Here is a 20,412-nt window from a genome sequence, read left to right as displayed (position 1 = left end):
ATCCAAAATAAAATGGAATCAAAAGCGGAAAGTAACATAACAAGGAAGCATTTAAATAAAGTACAAGTACAATGAATCTCTGCTTCAGTAAATTACTGGAGTAAATATACTCACTTACATTCCTAATTGTTGATACCAAGCTTTCATCCAATAGTGTTGACTATTGCAAGATTACTAAAACGGGGGGGGGGGGGGGGGGGGGGGGGGCTGATGCCACTCCAAGCTCCTCCCCCTCTAAACATGCCTCTATGTAAACATAATCAAGACAACCTGCTAAAGTTCAAAATGAGCATCAGAATGGGAAAAAGGTTATTGAAGTGACTTTGATAGTGCCATTGTTTATGGTGCCAGATGGTCTCACATGTCGCCACAATCTGCTGGCCGGACTGCAAACTGATAGGAAAGCAACAGTAACTTAAGTAACTTCTGTACAATCAAGGTGTACAAGTTATGTAAGAAAACTGGGCATTGCTTAGTCTGATAACTCTTGATTTCTATTCTGACATTCTTATAGTAGGTTCAGAGTTTGATGTCACTGAGCAAACTGAGTCACAAAGCTCAGATCATCTAAAACTGATTTCTTGAAAATGAAAAGGAGTTCACCACAGTCACCACATTTCAATCCAGCAGAGCACCTTTGGGATGTAGTCAAATGGAAGATTGTTATCACAGATGTGCAGCTGATAAACTTGCAGCACCTGTGTGATCCTATCACATCAATATGGACCACAATCTCTGATGTTTTCTCCACTCAATTCCAGTTGAATTTATTTTACAAAATTAAGACAGTGTGAAGACAAAGGGGTGTTCAACCTAGCAAAATGTACCTAATAAAGTAGCTAGTGAGTGTAGTTGGACTAAATCTGGGTCAAACAGCTCTTCTAGATACCCATGGGTTCCTTTTAACTCAAGTGACGTGCCAGATGGGTGGAGTTCTCAGCAACATAATTTAGAAGTAAAAGAAGAAAAGAATGGAGAGGGGAGAAAACTAATGACTTCATCTACTATGTAACAAACACCATCCGTCTGGCATCCCAAGATAATCTAACAAACTAAAATGCTCCAGAATGGTGTTTAAGCAGGTTGGATGCTTGGGATTTCAGCATATGCACACTGCAAAAAAAACATATTCATTCAACATTCAGTGCTGTGATTGAATGATATTCATTAAGAAGAACACTGCAGGGACCTGCTGATTAACAATCTCCTCATACACCCAGTCTACTGAACCTCTCAATGTCTACAATTTGCCACCAACTCCGTCTATTTTGTAAGTCACAGACCTTTAATTATCTTTGAAATGTAATTATGTTTACGTTTTCAAACAAACATCCCATTAAGTGTCACTTTTGAATCTGTTTTTCTGAACAATATGTCAATGTGCTGTTTTTTACACTATTTTATAAAGTGTTTTATTATATCCTCTCTGCTTGAATAGATTTTGTATGGTGAATGTGAGCGTTTCGAAGAGGCGTGACAAACAGAAAAGCTCTCTCTCAGACACACACACATATGCGTGCAATAATTGAGCTGTCTTTATCTAGCAATGCTGTCCTTCAGAGCATCCAAAGCTTTCAAGGACAAAGTGACCCTCCCAACCTCTGCTCTGTGCAGCAAAGTGGGTGGGTGGGCGTAGGAGGAGAGGTACGCAGCTGCTCTTTCTGCTTATTACGAGGAGATGGATATGGCAGCTAGATAAGCTGTGTGCGTGCACACACACACACACACACACACACACACACACACACACACACACACACACACACACACACACACACACAATAGCAACCCACACTCTCAAGGCTGCAGCTGCAAGAAGGAATCCAAGACCATCTCATTGATATGGATACACTGCCTCCTACATGCCAACATTCAAAGTTAGGGTGCAATTATACATTTTCACCACCAGGTGATGCTACTGGGGCTAGATTTCTGGTGAGTTTACCTACATCTGTGTGCACAAAAGTCCAAATAAAATCACCAGTCTCAATAGATCCTACAAATTTTACTCGATGTTGTCTTATGACAAAAATAAATAAATAATTTTTTCCAAATTTTCATAAAAGATTATATCAAGTCCCGCATGAGGATTAATGCTCATCAGACAGTTACCTGTCCCCTACATACACTGTATTTCTTCTTCATTTTTATATCATATCATATAGTTTTTCAAATAAAAGATAGATCATTTTAATGCATTTGCACTCAAATTTATGTGCACTAAAAAAAGTGAGTGTTGCAATACCGAAAGACATGCCGTTATGCTCTCTGAGATCTTCTCTAGACAGCACTGGAGATGGTATAACAAAACACCCTCAGTATAAAGCCTTCAAGTTCAAGACTAATCGTTGGCAGATAAACAATGCCCTCTGGTGGTCGTCGTGCATAATAAATATACAAGTTAAAGCGTTAAAGTTGTATTCCACTCAAAATCTGTAATTTGGTTTGGGGTCAGTGTCCATTCACTCAATTCCAGTGGGCTTAGAAATGTGGCTGCAATGTAAAGTGACTGGAATTGTACTTGAATTTATGGATGCAAAAGAAAAAAGTGTCAATCAGTCTGCCTTTAAATTTACACCATAAAAATGCACCAATAAAATTAATAAAACTAACTGCGCATTGGTTTAAAACTTTTAATTAATAACCAATTTTTCCAAAAAGCTAATTTACTAATGTTTTTTGTGTGTGTAGTGAAATCAAAAAAATATTGAATTCCTAAAGTTTGACTTTTATTTAGAAAAATTCCTAATTGATCATAATTTCCATATAAATACAAACACATCTCTCAACTGACTCATATTTTCCACCAGAACATCAGCCCATATCAGATATTTTTACACAAATTCCTTTTTAATAGCTTTTCTTTTTGCAGTTAAGTCCAGTTTTGTGTGTTTGGTTTACAATTAACCCGTAAAATACACTTACGTGACGCTTGTACAGCCCCTTGACGTGTCCTGCAATGATCAAATCGCCGCTTGACCGACTCCGAACCCCAACAGAAAGGTTTTGGCAAGTCGTTTGATATGGCGCTTCTGATTGGTCGCTGCAGGGTGAGATTATGAGATGGTAAATATTATTGGTCCATCGGACCTTGTGTTCTTTTTTTTTCTCGCGATTGTTTCCCGTGTGGGTTAATGGCTCCTCCTGCTACAGACTGAGACGGAGCTGGCACCGAGCGGTGAAACGGGGGGAGCTGTGACACCGACGGAGGAAGAAAAAAAAACGCGATTACACCCCAAATAGTAGCGGGTTTTTGATCGCAATTGTTTGGGTGTAACCGGGAATAACTGCTGTCCGGGTGGCTGTTTGGGTTGCGGGCTAAATTTGGTAGCGGGAGGTCGAGGATAGCAGTGTATTTTTTCCAACAACCAACTCCCCAGATGAACTCCGTCAGAGCCACCAACAGGAGACCCAGGCGAGTGTCGAGGCCGCGCCCGGTGCAGCCCGAGCGGAACAACGGGGACAGAGGTACGCTACTCCACGGTCAAGCTAAAGGTTTCACACGAAGTAATGTCAGGCGTAACAGCCTTTACATAACCCCTCCTTTTTTAGCTAATGGTACGTTTAGCGCTCCTACAGGCGTCGGATTCGGCAGGAAACACCGAGGCTTCTCGCTCTATGGCTCAGGCCAGGCCTCGCTTTGTTTGGCTTGAGTGATTGGGGCTAGCTAACGCCGCTAGCTAGCTCACCAGGTTAGGTGGTGGTTGGGGGGGTTGTCTTCGCTTAACGTAATGCGTATGTAGCTACTACATTAATAGCTCAGATTCAGGTAACCTCAGCGGGAGGCAAAGGGATCGACTCCAGTCGCTTACACCACAATCTCCGCGTCTGCTCGAGCGGTGCATTCCCAGCTGTCACTACCGTTTCTGAGGGTGTAAATCTGCGGCGTCTTTGGACTGCCATTTTTGGGGTGTAACGTTAACAAAAACATTAGCAGCGAATGAGGGCAAAGCTAACTAGCTGCCCCCCTCCCCTCCCCTGCAGCTTGAAGAGGCCACACAGATCAGCTGTGATAGATGATACGGTGGAAATTGGATAAATTCACCGAGTCCATTTTGTGCTCTTTGCGCAGCAGTTTGAAGCTAATGCAGGCAGCAGATTTAAGCACTATCCCCCTTCCTTACTCTCGGTGACTGCTAGCCGTGGTATGATTTGTTTACACGGCGGATTTACCAGCTACGCAGTTCAGTTTTTAGCCATTAGCCGCACGTCTGATCGACATCATAGGCGGCCCTTAATTTGACAGTACCATAAAAGATGTGTCTGATTCTGCACACACAGGACCGCCTTACAGACAAATGCACGCCGACTGATATCTGTTGGGAATAACTAAACATATAAGACTGGTAATGTGGCTGCAGCGGGTGCATCTGTCATTATCAATCACCAACCTTTGTCTGCCTTGCCAGCTATTACCCAGGCTGTTAGCCTGCGCAGTTGGCATACAGTATGGGATTTAAATGTGCACCACTGTGTCGATAATGATCTGGATAATAAAAGTGTTGCCATTTCTGGAAACATTATAGGTGTGTAAAATTGGTAAAAAAGAGATGGGATTTCTTAAGAAAATGTTGATTTTTATCTTCTTTTTTTTTATGTAATTTTTTTTTTAAATACATGACTCACCCTGCTTTATAAACCAGCTTTGTTCACCGAGGTGCCTTTCTTGAAAGTGGTGTGTATATGTAGAATATGTTTCTGCTTTTCTACTTAGATGAGGAGGCGCCTGCAGCAGCTGCAGCAGAAATGGCTATTGAGGAGTCCGGTCCAGGTGCCCAGAACAGTCCCTACCAGCTTCGACGCAAGACCCTGCTTCCCAAGAGAACCGCCGCCGCCGCCACCGCCTCAGCCTGCCCTAGCAAGGGCCCAATGGAGGTTAGACAGAAGCACTTTTTGAGTAATTTACTGCAATGTTGTGTATGACTGTGAGTGGGAGAGAATGGCTGATTAGTTGTCCTCCACTAAAGAAGCAATAATTTTGTGACACAGCAGTAAATTTCCCGTTGATTGCTCAGTATTTGGCTCTTGGCATTGAAGTTTATATCCTACTCATCCCCTTTTACAGGGAGCTTCAACTTCATCAACAGAGGCCTTTGGCCATCGAGCCAAGCGGGCACGTGTGTCCGGTAAGAGCCACGACCTGCCAGGTGTGTGTTAAATGTCTGCAGCTGGGCAAGGACAGTGATTCCTTTTTTCCCCCAATCTATTAAATAGCATGACTTATGTTCTTGTAGTGAAGTGATTCTCATAAATCTTACCTTATGATTTTTTTGTGTGTGTGTGTGTGTGTGTGTGTGTGTGTGTGTGTGTGTGTGTGTGTCCTGTATATTTTTAGCAGCACCAGCAGAGCAATATCTGCAGCAGAAGCTTCCAGATGAGGTCGTTTTGAAGATTTTCTCCTACTTACTGGAACAGGACCTTTGTCAGGCAGCTTGCGTCTGCAAACGATTCAGCCAGCTAGCAAACGATCCAATCTTATGGTCAGTGCGTTGTTCCTATTTTGCATATTGTAGTCATTAAACAAACAGACATCCAAAGTATGTTTTGAATGTGGTGTTTAATTATCTAGGAAGCGCCTGTACATGGAGGTGTTTGAGTACACGCGTCCAATGATGCATCCTGAGCCAGGCAGGTTCTATCAAGTTAGCCCAGAAGAGCATGAACACCCAAACCCCTGGAAGGAGAGCTTCCAGCAGCTGGTGAGTTATTCATCATCATCACTGTGATCAGTAGTAGTAGTAGTAGTGAATGTTGTCCTTCTTTGTTTTTCTTTCTACACATCAAAGTAAACACTGTAGAGTTTTGAACATTGTGTATGGGTTTGCAGTACAATTTTGCTACTTTGTGTAGTGAAAAAAAAAAGGTGTCACTCTGTGAGAATAGTGCAGCTTCATGTTGCACATACAGCAAAACACATTTAAGAATCAAATCAATATCTCTGTATTTTAGAAGTTTTATAATTTGTATATGGAGCTATAGAAGCATAAATATCATTTGACTCATAACAATAATGAGCCTGTGACGAATGTTCCTTGCAAGCACAGAAATGGGTCGGAAGGTAATTAATCAGATTTTTGTCATATGTACGTCTGCCCTGTGACCACTGAACCCCTTTTGTGCAGTGTCTTTACTTTTAAAGTCAAGTAAGATTGAGTAGTTAAAGGTTTTAATCTGGTGTTAGTACTTTCTGGAAACAAGCTGCAGTGTCAGAATTTCACAGAAGTGGTTGCCTAGTGCCTTTTATCAACAGGAAACTGGTCAAACTCAATGGCAGATAGCTTTTTCGCTGCTTATACACGGCCTGTCAGAACTTCTGTGCAGCGAATTCTTACCTGTAGTTTACCTGTAGGAAGAAATGCCTGTCAAATGTATGATTTGGTCTTCAAGTCACGTTGAATTTAATTAGTTTGCTTTTTATAGTCGCTAAGGTTTTTGCAGATGTCTTAGTCCTTGCAGTGAGCTGCTTGTTATAACATTAACCACTGCAGTATCTTGTTGTTGCATCTATTGCAAATAACTCTTTGTTTTGACACTGCCTATGTTGTCATTCTCTTGTGGTTGGTTTTTTGGTTGCATGGGGTGTTCAGATTAATTTTACTACATGATGATTTACAGAACAGGGATCAAGAAAAAAAAACAAAAAACATCCCCTGTCACTTTTCCTCGTTATTAATAAGATAATAATGCCTCTTACAATTAAACAAGGATTGCTAACCAAAAAGGTCAGGAAAACACTGAGTAGCGCCATTATTGTTTGACACCTAGAAATTTTATGTTTTTTTTGCTCTGCCGTTTGATGCTGAGGTCCAAGGATCAAGAGCAAAATGTACTGACCTTGTTCTTATTCTGTGCTACAGTACAAAGGCGCACATGTAAAACCAGGCTTTGCTGAACATTTCTACAGTAACCCTGGCAGATACAAAGGCAGAGAGAATATGTTGGTAAGTTAAAACTGTAGATGGAGTGCACAGCACAAATATTTCTGAGTTGCACAGCTAATTTAAACATCTGCATGTGTTTCCAAACTGACCTGTAATGAATGAATTCTTTCTGTCTTTCTCCTGCAGTATTATGACACCATTGAGGATGCACTGGGTGGGGTACAAGAGGCCCATTTCGATGGTCTCATCTTTGTTCACTCTGGAATCTATACCGATGAGTGGATTTACATCGAATCCCCGATCACCATGATTGGTGCAGGTGAGCAAGTTGCCTTCACTGAAAGATAGTTAAAACATTATCTTGATGCCTCTGCTCCATGCACTCAGCCTCTCTCTGAAGAAGAGGATACACTTCAGTTGTGTACATTGTCTACATTGCTTGTGTAATTTTGTTTTTGCAAGAGGAGTCAAAGGGTGAAAGAAGCACTTAGGATTTACAACATCTTTCTTTTTTACACAGTACCTAATTTTTTTTTCACTTGCTGAAAAAAAAAATTAGACAATGGACTGATTTGAGTGATACTTTTGTAGGAAGATTTAGCCTGTTTCTTTTTTTTATTATGTTGCTTGATGCATTTTTGTAGCAGTATGCATTTCAAAGTGGTGTCAGTAAAAGTAAAGAAAGCCATCATTAGGCTGCTGTGAGGGGGAGAAAGAAGACTACAGAGCTCATTATACCCACTGCTGTCACCCTCTGAAACAGCATTTCACACCAAAAGTGACATTACATCCACTGGTGCGAGCCACTCTTTGTGGTGTTGTTTCGGCTGGTCGGGCTATCTTTCTATTTTTGTAACCGGGCTTAGCTGGCCAGTCGAAGATACAAATGTACTATCGTGTCAGTTTTTACCGCCATTTCAATATCAGCACAGAAACTCAGATTTTCAGATTATACAGGGAGGGATGTTGCAACAGCTTGAAAGGATGAGACTTTCTGAAGAAAACTTAAAAAAAAAAAAAAGAGGGAAAAAACCCCTCCCCAATCACTTTGGTTTTTATTTGGGCTTCTTCTACTTGTATCCCAGCACTGATGTGGAGGTTTTGTCTGAGGGCTCAGTATAAATGGCGACAGGCTCTGGTGACGTCACTGTTTGTACAACACAACAAGGAGTGGTTTTAATGAAAAAGAAACGATGTACATCAATTAACATTAGCACTCAGATGCACCATTTGAAATGTGGCAGACTTTGCCTTATAGGTGCTTTTTTTTGTTTGTTTGTTTTTTGTTTTTTAAACCTGCAATTCCTAGCAGTTTCATTTCTATAGACTGAATTAAAAAAACCAAAGCACATGCATCTGTGCACTCATCATAGCCAGATGCATCTGAGTGATAACACAAAGAAACCATGTGACATTAAACAAAGATTAGAAAGCTCTCACATAAAGACGAAAGTACATTAGTCTAATTGCAAAGATATAGATGGCTAATAACTCATTTGATTATCTGGTAACTGCTGACTTGTTGGGGTTTTTTGTTTTGATTTTTTTGTTTTAAGTACCTCCATACAAATAAGAATTACACTGCTGAACTCAGCAATACAACAGGGGCCAAAACAACCACTTAAGTGGATGGTAGAAACATGAAACAGAATTGTCTCAGTTAGGTTTCAGAATTCATTATAGTAAAGAAACTGCTAGTGAAAGCTAAGTATGATGTTGTGGTCTCTGACAGCGTATGGGTCTCCGTGCATGTCTTGTTAGACCTCAGATGACACTGACCAGTATATTTTGCTAAAAAAACTCAAACACTATATTGTTATTAAAGAAATGGAGTGATTTGAATCGCATCCATCTGAGTTTTGGGGGGGTTTTGGGGGGGTGTATAGATGGGGAGTGTTTTTCACACATTACAGTTAAATATGGAGTTCCTGGTTCACAGAACCCTTATGCAGTAATATTAGAAGGCAGAGCATACATTTTCATTGCTGTGCAAACAATACACAGCTTTGTCTATCCATAAAGCCAGAAGAGACACATCATAGTCTGTTTTGTCCCATCTTATTTTTCTTCTCTTATCCTCAAACCTCCAACTGAGTGTAGCAGATGGTTGCCCTTCTCTGAAGCTGGTTCTGCTGGAGGTTTCTCCTTGTTAAAAGGGAGTTTTCCCATCGCAGAATCAGAGGATGGTTGCTCATCAGCAGTTGTTTGATTGTTGGCATTTTCTTCAAAATACTGTAGCGTCTTTAACTTGCAATTTTAAGAGCCTTGAGATGACTATTGTTGAGATTTGGTGCTACATCAGTAACACTATTGAGGAAGTAGTCAGCTTTTAATCAAGCAACATCTTTCTTATGGAAAACCACGAGATTTAAGAAGATGTAAATATTTTGCTGCTTTAAAGCAGTGTTCAGACTAAAGTGCCAGAGCAAAGTTTTGCCTTGTTACCTGTGTGAATGCGGCTGCTTGGAGTGCTAGTCAGAGGAGGAGTACAGCCGTTAACTCAAGCAAAAGTGAGATATTTTCAGAACCTATACATGCTATGTTTTCACTCAATCTTCCCTAACCCATCTCTTTGTTTTCTTTTTATTTGTTCCGTTTCTATAGAAGAGTCGTTGAATCAAATCACTCTTTGAACCAAAAATTAGTTGCCAAAAATTTGAGAGTATGGAGAAGGAAAGGAAATGCTAATGATCCAAAGCAAATGCCATTTAATCTTTTAAACATTAAGAAGGCAATGTTACAGCATTGATCTGTGTGACTTCCTATAGAACCAGGTCACTGGTGTTTATTATGTTACTGCTGACAGAAATAGCAGAACGCATGCTGATGTGTGCAGAGTAGTATTTTCTGTTCACTCAGTGCTGTAAAACTGATAAGGTGAGCCAACAATACTGTGAAAGGAATCCGTGATCAGCGTAAAGCAAAGAAATGTAATGTTTCTAAATGTCAGTCAGTCACAAGACCTCAGCTCAACTGAGCATGCTTTTCAGGGGGCAGGGATAGCTCAGTAGGTAGAGTGGTGGCCCCATGATCAGAAGGTCGGTGGTTTGAATCCACTGAACTGCTACCCTGAGGTACCCTGAGTAAGGTACAGTCCCTACACACTGCTGCCCGGGCGCCCAGTGGGGCCCAATCACTCAGTGAGAGGGTTAAATGCAGAGAGGAATTTCCCCATGGGGATCTTTCTTTCTTTCACCTGTTAATGGCAGAAGGATCCTCACAGTGCTATCATTTAAAGGTGGCTGCAGGAAAGGAGTGGCAAAATATTTCAACATTTGATGACGTTTGGTTTACAGACTTGAGGCAGCCATTGATTTCACTTCCAAGTATTAAAAATAATGCATGTATTTGTAGTAGTTAGAGTTGCTTTTGAGGCTGTGGGGAGAAAAACAAAATGTAATTGCTTAAATGAACTTCGAAATCTATGCTTCAATTGTAAAAGACTTCATTGCTGTGCATGAACTGGACCTAGCTGAATGAGGGTGTTAATCATTGTTCTATACTTTCCCCTCAGCTCCTAATAAAGTAGCAGACAAGGTGATAATAGAGAACACAAGAGACTCAACGTTCGTCTTCATGGAGGGCTCAGAGGATGCGTATGTGGGATACATGACCATCAAGGTAACTGTATGTCTCAGCTTTTACACTTAAAGAGTGATTGGGTATCCAAGATTGTCCTTTAGTGCCATCACAATGCTCTGTTGTTAGGTTATGTAGTCTGTGCTTGAGAGTCCAGCTTAGTCTCTGATCTGTTCATTCATACTTAAGGACAAAATTACTTCCTTAATTGAAACTCCTGGGAGTCTCTGTGGCTTGAATAGAACATGTACTTGAGCAAAAATCACATTAGTTTAATAACAAACAACATGGACCCTGTAATGATAATTATGAGATCCTCACAGTCATCTACAGCTTGGTTAATTGGGAAAGGGATCATGAGAAATGCTTTACAAAGTGGAAAGTTATGGCCTTGTGTGTGACTGATGTCTTTTCATTGATTAGCTGCTAATTAACTGATGTTTTTTAGAAAGAAGGTGGGAGAGCAATATGATTTCCGGAGGCTCTCTCTACTTCTCTAGTTTCTATAACCCTGACTTATGCACCTGAGATAGTGGAAGTGTGTAATTTGAGGCACAGCATCTTTGTGTATTTGGTGATTTATTATTAAAGATTAAATTGGCTACAAGAAATTGTATATCTTGAGAAAAATATGGCAGACGTATTTTGTCCTTTCTGCGTTAAAAAAGCGCAAGTATTGTATCATAACAGGATGTTTTAAGGTGCTTTGAAATATCCTGTTATGAGCTTCAAGTATTACTTGCACTAATGCCTCCAGTAGGAGGAGTCCAGTGTGGATGTTGTGGGAGGACAGAAGCTCAATGTGTTGTCAGTAATCGTGGCTCGTTCTAAATTCTGCTGCTTTTCTCTCCTCAGTTTAATCCTGATGACAAGTCAGCGCAGCACCATAACGCCCACCACTGTCTGGAGATCACGGTGAACTGTAGCCCTAACATCGACCACTGCGTTATCCGCTCCACGTGTACAGGTATTTCACACAATTAAACCTCCTTGTTACAGGTTATAGGGACGTACTCCTGACCCTGGACGACCTATTGAAAGCAGGACTCGGCATGCGCCTTGTTGGCATGTGAATATTCAGCTTCACGAATGTAGTGTTTTCTACAGGACTGAACTATTTTTACATGATGTTGTGGAACCTTTTGTTTTTGTGTATCTTCTGGTCTGAGCCGAGATTTTCTGTGATTTGAAATCACAGATGTATCCCTAATTTTTATATAATTTTTTTTTTTTTTTTTATTTCAGTTAAGTGATCAGTCCCGGGTTAGCCTAGATTTAGCATTGGAGGGCTTGGAGATAAGAGAGTGAAATTATCAGGCTTCTCAGAAATCTCTGAAAGTGTTTCTCTTACTTGGTTCCAGTTTCTGTTGTACTTCTATTTCTCTAATTGACTATTGGGGGCAAATATTTGTGGGTTTCCAAAGGCACTACAGCTACTGTATTTGTGATACTTCAGTCTGTGTTGATTGAATGCAAAGACTTTTTTTCTTGCACAAACTGCATTCTCAATTAAAGGAGTTGCCTACCAGTCAGTTCAAAGCAGAGTCATGAATTTAACAGTAATGCTACAGAATTTAAATCCTGGTTAAAATTGCATTTGTTCTATTTACTGGTTCATGGACACTAGTTGTGTATATGAACTCCATATGAAATGGTTCTGCATAGTTGTATTTTAGTTGCATGTGTTATTGCTGATCAAGGCACTGGTGTGCTGTAAACACTTGTGTAGTTAAAGTCTTTTCCTGGATTTCTTATAAATAAAATTGAATTGATTACTGTCAGTCGATTATAAAACTGATCATTCTTTAAAGATCATGTCACAATTCTTTCCCTCTTTTTGTGTTTAGTGGGTTCAGCTGTGTGTGTGAGTGGACAGGGAGCGTGTCCAACCATCAAACACTGCAACATCAGTGACTGTGAGAATGTAGGACTGTACATTACAGACCATGCACAGGTAAAACGAAAATAAATCTCCATACACACACACACACACATGCGTACAAATGTTTGGCAAGATTATGCTTCTGACTTACACGTACTGTTTTTTTGTTACAGGGCATTTATGAAGACAATGAAATCAGTAACAATGCGCTAGCAGGAATTTGGGTGAAAAACCACGGTAATCCCATCATTAGACGTAACCACATCCACCACGGAAGAGATGTTGGAGTGTTCACTTTTGACCATGGCATGGTAACTACTGTAAATTATGTTTTCTTACATTTTTTTTCTGTGGAAACATCACAGATGAACTCACTTGCTGTCTTTTCTGGCTTTCAGGGCTACTTTGAGAACTGTAACATCCATAGAAATCGCATAGCAGGCTTTGAGGTGAAAGCTTACGCCAACCCCACAGTGGTCCGTTGTGAGATCCACCACGGCCAGACGGGAGGCATCTATGTCCACGAGAAGGGGCGGGGCCAGTTTATAGAGAACAAAATCTATGCGAATAACTTTGCCGGTGTGTGGATCACGTCCAACAGTGACCCGACGATACGGTAAGATGACAAACTTCAAAAAAGGCAGTGGAAGATACTGAATCTGTTCAATTTAAAATTGTTTAATATAATTTGATTTATTCATTTCAGGGGAAATGCTATATTCAATGGTAACCAGGGAGGGGTGTACATATTTGGAGATGGGCGGGGTTTGATAGAAAGTAACGACATCTACGGTAACGCCTTAGCGGGGATCCAGATTCGAACCAACAGCTGCCCCATTGTACGGCATAACAAGATCCATGATGGACAGCATGGAGGCATTTACGTGGTAGATATGATATCTGATATCTGGTTGAGATCATTTCCCCAGTGTTTAAAATCCACACCCACAAGTTTGTAACAACCTGTTTTTGTTTTAGCATGAGAAAGGCCAAGGGGTGATTGAGGAGAACGAGGTCTATAGCAACACGCTTGCAGGAGTGTGGGTGACGACAGGCAGCACTCCCGTCCTCCGCAAGAACCGCATTCACAGTGGCAAACAGGTAAAAATGAGAGCTGACCTTAATTATCTGATTCTCTCTCGGCTTATTTGTTTTAATATCAGCTAAGCATCAGCATGTAAAACAACAAACGTGTTAATTTAAATGTTAGCAGTAAATTTAATATTAAAACCCTGCATTGTAAAAGCTCAACTAAAGTGGATCTTATTTAAGCTTCCAGTGTCTGAGTATTTGTCAGTCTGTACATTTAATTCTTGTATTAAACTGTTCAGGGAAAAGTCATTGACATTTTCTCCTTTCCTACCAATCTGTAGACGTCCAAAGCAAAGATGCCTTATCCTTCTCCACTGAGAATATAAAAATTTGTTTGTAAACATGTAAAACAAAGAAAGGCATCACATAAAGATAAAACAACGTATTTTTGTTCTTTGTTTTATTATCAATGATTTGATAGATGATATTTGAAGAAATTCTTTTAAGGAGTTTTGTGTGAACACGAATATTCTTGTTAAGGGGCTTATTTTTGGAAACTGAGACTAGATGGTGATTATCATTAACTTCTAGGCCTTGTACTATGAATCAAGTTCAGCTTACCCAGGATATCTTTTCTTTAATGGCCTTCTCTTACTAAGCAATCTCTTACTCTAACATCAGCAATCAAGCTAAGTGGGCACACAGAGGTGATAAGTCAACTCAGTTTCCCAAATTTAGCTACAAGCATGTTAAATGGAAGGGGTGACACTGTTACCATCTGACCAATCACAGGCATGAAAATGTGTACAGGCAGCAGAGCAGATAATTTTATAAAAGAACAAACCATAAAGGTAGGAGTGAGGAAAAATCTGAAGAAGCTGTAGCTTTATCAGTATCAAAGCTCGGTCATTATGACATGGGAGGATTTGATGGAATATAACTGATGTCCATAGTTTTAGTTTTTATTCTTTCAGTCCTAATCTCAAACATGACCTCTGCTAGGAAGTGAACTGCCTTCGTATTACAGAAAATTCAAGTTTAACCCTAAAGCTACCGGGATAAGGCCACTGCTCCTTAGTTTCTAGGGTGTTTGTGTTTCACCTTTGTTTTCAAATGACTGCAGTGTTGTTGCCAGTTTTGGTGTGTTCTGCTCCTGTATCCAATCTATAATCTAGGTTATTTTTACCTGTAACTATTTATTTTATTTTATTTTTCATCCTTTTACTTCAGGTTGGTGTATATTTCTACGACAACGGGCACGGTGTGTTGGAAGATAACGACATCTACAATCACATGTACTCTGGTGTCCAAATACGGTAAAGCATATCCCCTTTTTTTTTTTTTTTTTCTTTTTTTTTTTTTTATTAAATTTTTTTTATTTGACTTTGAGAGTGAAAAGTTTTCTAATCAGGAGCAGAAATACTCATTAATACTTATCTTTGACCAACATTAGAACAACATTTCCCAATAAAGGAGCAATGTTTGACCAAACATATCTATATGAAGCCGCAAAATGTATTTGAGGCATTAAGATGCAACTTCACTGCAGTGAGTGTTGCATAGTATTCTTAGTACTAAGTACTTTTGCATTCTCATATACAGTAACACCACATTTTTGTTACCTTTGTGAAATTATAGATGGAGGTTCCAGTGTAATTTTGGCAGGTTAAGACATTTTGGTGAAAGGGAACAAATCTGTCTCACTGTTAAATTTGTTACTTAAAACGGAAGTTACATAGTTCATAACTTGGGAGACTTGGAACTAGGCATTAATGTTTATATCCGTACTAGCCACTGCAAAATTAAGCGGATGATGTGGCAGGTGACTGATGTAGCAGAAGAAAAGGAAAAAGCTGTGCAGGCTACACATTTTTCTAATTGGAGGAAGTAGAGAATTACTTTAAAAAAGATGGTTAAAAACTTAAATGTTTAATCAGTTGCCAGGAACATTTCCTGTATACACCAAACACTGAATATGAGACATTTTGTTTATATTAATAGTTTGATATTTACAGCTTTGTTGATATGGTAAATTAATTACAATCATTATTACATCTTTAAAGGACGGGGAGCAACCCAAAGATCAGGCGCAACAAAATCTGGGGAGGCCAGAATGGAGGGATTTTAGTCTACAACTCAGGTCTGTATGTTACTCATTCATTACATTGGGTCTGCCAAATAATGTGCAAATACTTTTTACTCTAATCGTGCTGTTGAATTCAACAGGTCTGGGCTTCATTGAGGACAACGAGATCTTTGATAATGCCATGGCAGGAGTGTGGATCAAGACAGACAGCAACCCCACACTGAGAAGAAATAAGATCCACGATGGCAGAGATGGAGGCATCTGCATCTTTAACGGGGGCAGAGGTAATATAGCATGATGCGGGTGCCATGGGGAGCTTCTGACATGTTTTTCCTGTTTTCTTATGTAGCTGCTATTTATGTTTCAGAGCATCCCAGAACAAACCATCGCCTCTGTTACTATGTTATTTTTGCTCCTGTGTATATTTAGCTTATTGTGAAATCTAACCTTCTTTAGGTCTGCTGGAAGAGAACGACATCTTCAGGAACGCTCAGGCCGGTGTGTTGATCAGCACAAACAGTCATCCAGTACTACGCAAGAACCGCATTTTTGATGGCTTCGCAGCAGGTTAGATTTATGGGCGCAGATATCATCTTTATTTGTACCCTTCCTTTAGCTCATGGACGACTTCTCATTTCCAGGTATTGAAATCACCAACCATGCCACCGCGACACTGGAGGGCAACCAGATTTTCAACAATCGCTTTGGAGGCCTCTTTCTGGCCTCAGGGGTCAACGTCACCATGAAAGGTAACGTGCTGCTATATGTGCATTAAAGAGTAGCTCAGTCGGGTCATGACCTGGTCAGTAACCTCCTTTTCCTCCTCCAGATAATAAAATTCTGAATAATCAGGATGCTATTGAGAAGGCGGTAAGCAGAGGACAGTGTCTCTACAAGATTTCCAGCTACACCAGTTACCCCATGCACGACTTCTACAGGTAAAGCACGTCAGAGACACGCCAGTATGTTTTCTGTCATGTATATACACAAACCCATACAATGAGGATGCTCAAATAATGGGACCAAACAACTTATGCATCCTTAACTTAAGGCTTAAGAACCATCCACACACAAAACAACTGACTCCAAGAAAATGGCTTTGTAGCTGATAGCTAAATGCTAGTTGACGTTCCAGACCCTGGTTACTTGGGCAACCCTCTAATGTGTAATACTCTGCGGAAGTTTTGAGCTGTTTCTCATTTATTTTTCTTCCAAGGAGCCAAGCTTTCTGTTAATGTTTACCTTATGTGTACTTGTCCATCAACAGTCTTTTTTGCTAAGACACTTAACACTGACTTATGACTCATTCAATCATAAAAGGGCACTTAGCTAAAGGGATGAGCCAGTGTTCTCTAAATGTAACAGATAAGTTGGCAAAGAACCTCTTAAATTATATTTTAGTCACAAAAATACATTTGTCCACCTTTCTTAGCTCTGTCAGTGCTTTAATAAATCACTGCACCCATTTTCCTAACAGTGGGAAGAAATAAGGAGTGGCTCAAGGCTTTTGGACAGTACTGTGTTTGGCATCCTGTCGTGCCCATTTGAAGGCACTTTGTAATTTCATGGTCTTTGCCTGTGTGGATACCTTTAATTCCTCCCCAGACCTTTCATTGACCCTCTCACTACCCTCCTTGTCATTTTCTGTAGTTACTGCAATGCACAAAATTTAACTCGGCACATGTGCGAGTAATCTACTAAGCCAAAAGCTTAGGCTTCAGATAGAACTACTCCATTTTTTTTCTACTCTTGGGTCTTTATGATGCAAATAAAGTGTCATTAATATGAGGCATAGAGATTTAGCTGTGAGCACACTAGCCCTGTGGTAGGGACAGCCAATTAGAAGAAAGTTGGCTAAAAAGGAGAGGAGCTAAAATGCCTTGTTTTAAGCAGAGAGAGGGATTACTTTGAGCATGTAAATCATGCAAAGAATAAATGAGTATAATAGGCCCTCTTTATTTAGAGCTGAAATGATTGGGCAGTTGATTGAAAGCTGATTAGTCCATTTAATTTGACTATAGACGGCTTCCTCCTGAGCTGCTGTTCTAGTCCCCAGATTTCTCTTTAAAGCATGCTCCTGTATTTGACTGATGTTTGCTGATTTTGTTACTGACTGATTTTTATGCCTGGTGCAAAGATTGAATTGTACAGTGAAACTGAGGCAGAAATGATCCTCCAGCTAGAAATTTATAATAAGCAGGTCACTAAACAATAATAATAATAATTAGTGCAGGGGTTTTAGATTACTTTATTTGACCTTACTGTTATGAAAATTAATCTGATTTGAGATTTTCCCCTTTGTCTCTCCAGATGTCACACCTGTAATACAACAGATAGGAATGCCATCTGTGTTAACTGTATCAAAAAATGCCACCAAGGACATGATGTAGAGTTTATACGGCACGATCGGTGAGGATTTAGTTTTTTCTTTTTTCACTCTTTTAATATTTAATAACTTTTATTAAATATTGACAAAAATGCATCTCCGTTTCAAGCAAAGCAAGTAGTTCTTGTACCTGAATGTCTCTGAAGTTTATGCTTAAATCCCTTAAATTCAGGTTTTTCTGTGACTGTGGAGCGGGGACGTTGTCCAACCCGTGCACGCTGGCGGGAGAGCCCACACACGACACGGACACTCTGTATGACTCGGCGCCGCCCATCGAGTCCAACACGCTGCAACATAACTGAAAGCCTCTGGTCGAGTTATTTTCTCCCATAAGCGTACAGACACATGACATTACACACGGCCATACACACATAAACGCACACAGTTACACACACACACATCCACTCGCAGCCATAAGGACCCAGAGAGACTCTGATTGCGGCGCTCTCGGACGGGATCGAGGTAAAAGAGGCTGCAGAGGAAGCGGCTTCCTGCTGCCTGCAGGCAGACGAGCTGCAGTGGAGGCAGACTTCACTAGAGGGAGCTGTGGAGCTGAGGGAAGACTCGGAAAGGCCACAAGAGATTCCTTATTGGAGCGTTTCTTATTGCAGTCTATAAACAAACATGGGAGGAAGAGAAAAGTTATGCAGAGCTTCGAGTATTGACGATCTCACAGTTCTTAAACCTCAGCTCCTACCCCTCTTCACCAACACCACCATCATCACCATCGTCGTCATCATAAGAACTGCTGTCAAAGACTTCCTGCTTCCTCGTAGCTGCCATCTCTATTGGCTGCCCAGGCAGTTGTACCTAGGCAACGGATGGGTGGATGTTGCTCTGTTGTGTGTGCGTGTGTGTGGGTAAAAGCAAGATGGTGTGTGTGTGTGTGTGTGCGCGCGCGTGTGATGGAGCACTTAAGCTTTTTTCTTTTTTTTCTTTTTTTTTAATATATGTTCAGATCAGTGGATTTTATTTCAATGCTTTCTCATGTAGTTTTGTATTTTTGAGCAAAAAGCTGACTGTATTTGAATGTCTTTTATTTTATTATATATTATTATAATTATTATTTTTCTTTGGTTAGCGTCCCTTCTCCTGCCCAAACAGCCTGTCAGGCTGCAGAAACTCAGACGTTCCAGTTGTGAAGTTCTTTCTGTGAAAGAGAAACTCGTTTAAACACTAAAAAAAGGAAAAAGGAAAAAAAGAAAACCCTCTCTAGTATATTAGACTCAATGGCATGTGGAGCAGCTCCACAGTTGTACAAAAAGTATGAGTGTAAATGTGTGTCGTGTACAGTGAAAGTTGTGTGTGCGTGATTATATGTTTATAAATTGATGCAGTCAGTGTTTTTTGTGGAGAGGGTTTCAATAGGAGGTGTCAAGACTCCTCTAAAACTGGAACTAAAGAGACAATCTGCAGTCACACCCCACCCCCCCAAAAAAAATATCCTCCCCTGTCTCACCCCCAGCCCTGTGTATCGTGGTGACTGTGGCTCCTCATGCAGCCTGAATCGTATGCATGTACCATAACATCTAGACTTAATATATTGTGAAGTATTCAATAACCATTATGTAGATGCTAGTTGGAATCCAAAAAGGGTATACTTTCTTAGAAAGACAAAAAAAGAAAACAGGAAACTGGCCATTTCTAAGAAAATAAAACTTTATTAGATCAGAGGTGTCTGTCTTTAAATTCACTTGCAATAAATGTCAGTTTTTATAAAAACAAAATGCAACTCGAGAACCCGAGGAGACGTGTTATGATGGTGAAAAACTGCCCTGATATAATTTGACTGCTCACAGCTGCTCTGAGTCTTCTGTTGCCCGTCAGGGGTTTTGGATTGTCATGGAACAACTGCGTCAATCATCAGAAACGGCTGCTGATATTTCAGATTGCTGTTTGCTATGTGTAATTCATGTAAATGGCAGATTTATGGCTGGATTGTTTCCAGTGGCCGTTTGGAGACGTGTTGAACTTGGCTACAATGAGTGATGGACTTAATATTGCAGCTGTACGCAGATCAAAGCCAGAAGGAAGAAAGAGACGAGCTTCGCTGAACGACTGAATCAGGTTTTCTCTAAAAGCTGCATGCGTTCAAAGATTGAAGATTGCGGTTCAAAAGTGTGACATAGTCAGTTTCACCGTTTCAGGTAGGCTTGCAACTAACAATTTTGCTATCGAAATTATAGCTACATTAATCATTTGGTGTACAAAACATACAACAAAAGAGCTCTGTGTTCCCTCTGGGCTGCGGTGGTACTGGTGCTATGATGCTTTTGCATCGTGGGTGCATTGGTATTCACATTACGAGATTAAGATATTTAAAGAATTTGGGGTTTCTGACAATTTAACAGCATTTTCAGCCTTTACTATAAATGTAATTGGAGCAGAGGATTACTTACTTTAGCTTACAAGCCTCCAAATTTAAGGAGCATGACTGAATTCTGGTGAAATATATAAGATAATAAACATTAGCAGAACAAAGGAGACTCACTGTGGCAGTTTGAGAAAGATGATAAAAATACATATGAGTAGTATTCAGTTTTGGCTTTACTTATGTATTACTCCT

The 20,412-nt window shown here is 40.2% G+C and overlaps 1 protein-coding gene across 4 annotated transcripts; it reads left to right on the top strand.

Annotated features, from left to right (window-relative positions):
- The first annotated feature begins 3,168 nt into the window (after window positions 1–3,168).
- fbxo11b (F-box protein 11b) lies at window positions 3,169–19,517 on the top strand. 4 transcript variants are annotated; one of them, XM_063482810.2, is made up of 22 exons: window positions 3,169–3,468; window positions 4,715–4,875; window positions 5,066–5,126; window positions 5,339–5,480; window positions 5,570–5,699; window positions 6,858–6,941; window positions 7,068–7,200; window positions 10,396–10,502; window positions 11,316–11,427; window positions 12,308–12,414; window positions 12,516–12,653; window positions 12,741–12,958; window positions 13,049–13,229; window positions 13,321–13,443; window positions 14,605–14,690; window positions 15,438–15,514; window positions 15,601–15,744; window positions 15,917–16,027; window positions 16,102–16,209; window positions 16,290–16,398; window positions 17,771–17,869; window positions 18,019–19,517. In XM_063482810.2, exons 1-22 carry the CDS (start codon window positions 3,381–3,383, stop codon window positions 18,146–18,148), a joined length of 2,649 nt encoding a protein of 882 aa, XP_063338880.1. In that variant the 5' UTR covers window positions 3,169–3,380; the 3' UTR covers window positions 18,149–19,517. The 4 variants fall into 4 exon arrangements, with proteins under 4 accessions (XP_063338880.1, XP_063338879.1, XP_063338878.1 ...); XM_063482809.2 differs by having other exon boundaries at window positions 5,336–5,480; XM_063482808.2 differs by having other exon boundaries at window positions 3,170–3,468; window positions 5,066–5,147.
- Window positions 19,518–20,412: the final 895 nt, after the last annotated feature.

This window comes from Pelmatolapia mariae, linkage group LG8 (genome assembly GCF_036321145.2).
Source record: "Pelmatolapia mariae isolate MD_Pm_ZW linkage group LG8, Pm_UMD_F_2, whole genome shotgun sequence".
Taxonomy (NCBI): Eukaryota; Metazoa; Chordata; class Actinopteri; order Cichliformes; family Cichlidae; genus Pelmatolapia; species Pelmatolapia mariae.
The sequence above is the reverse complement of the archived record's forward strand: the minus strand, read 5'-3'. Positions and strand labels throughout refer to the sequence as shown.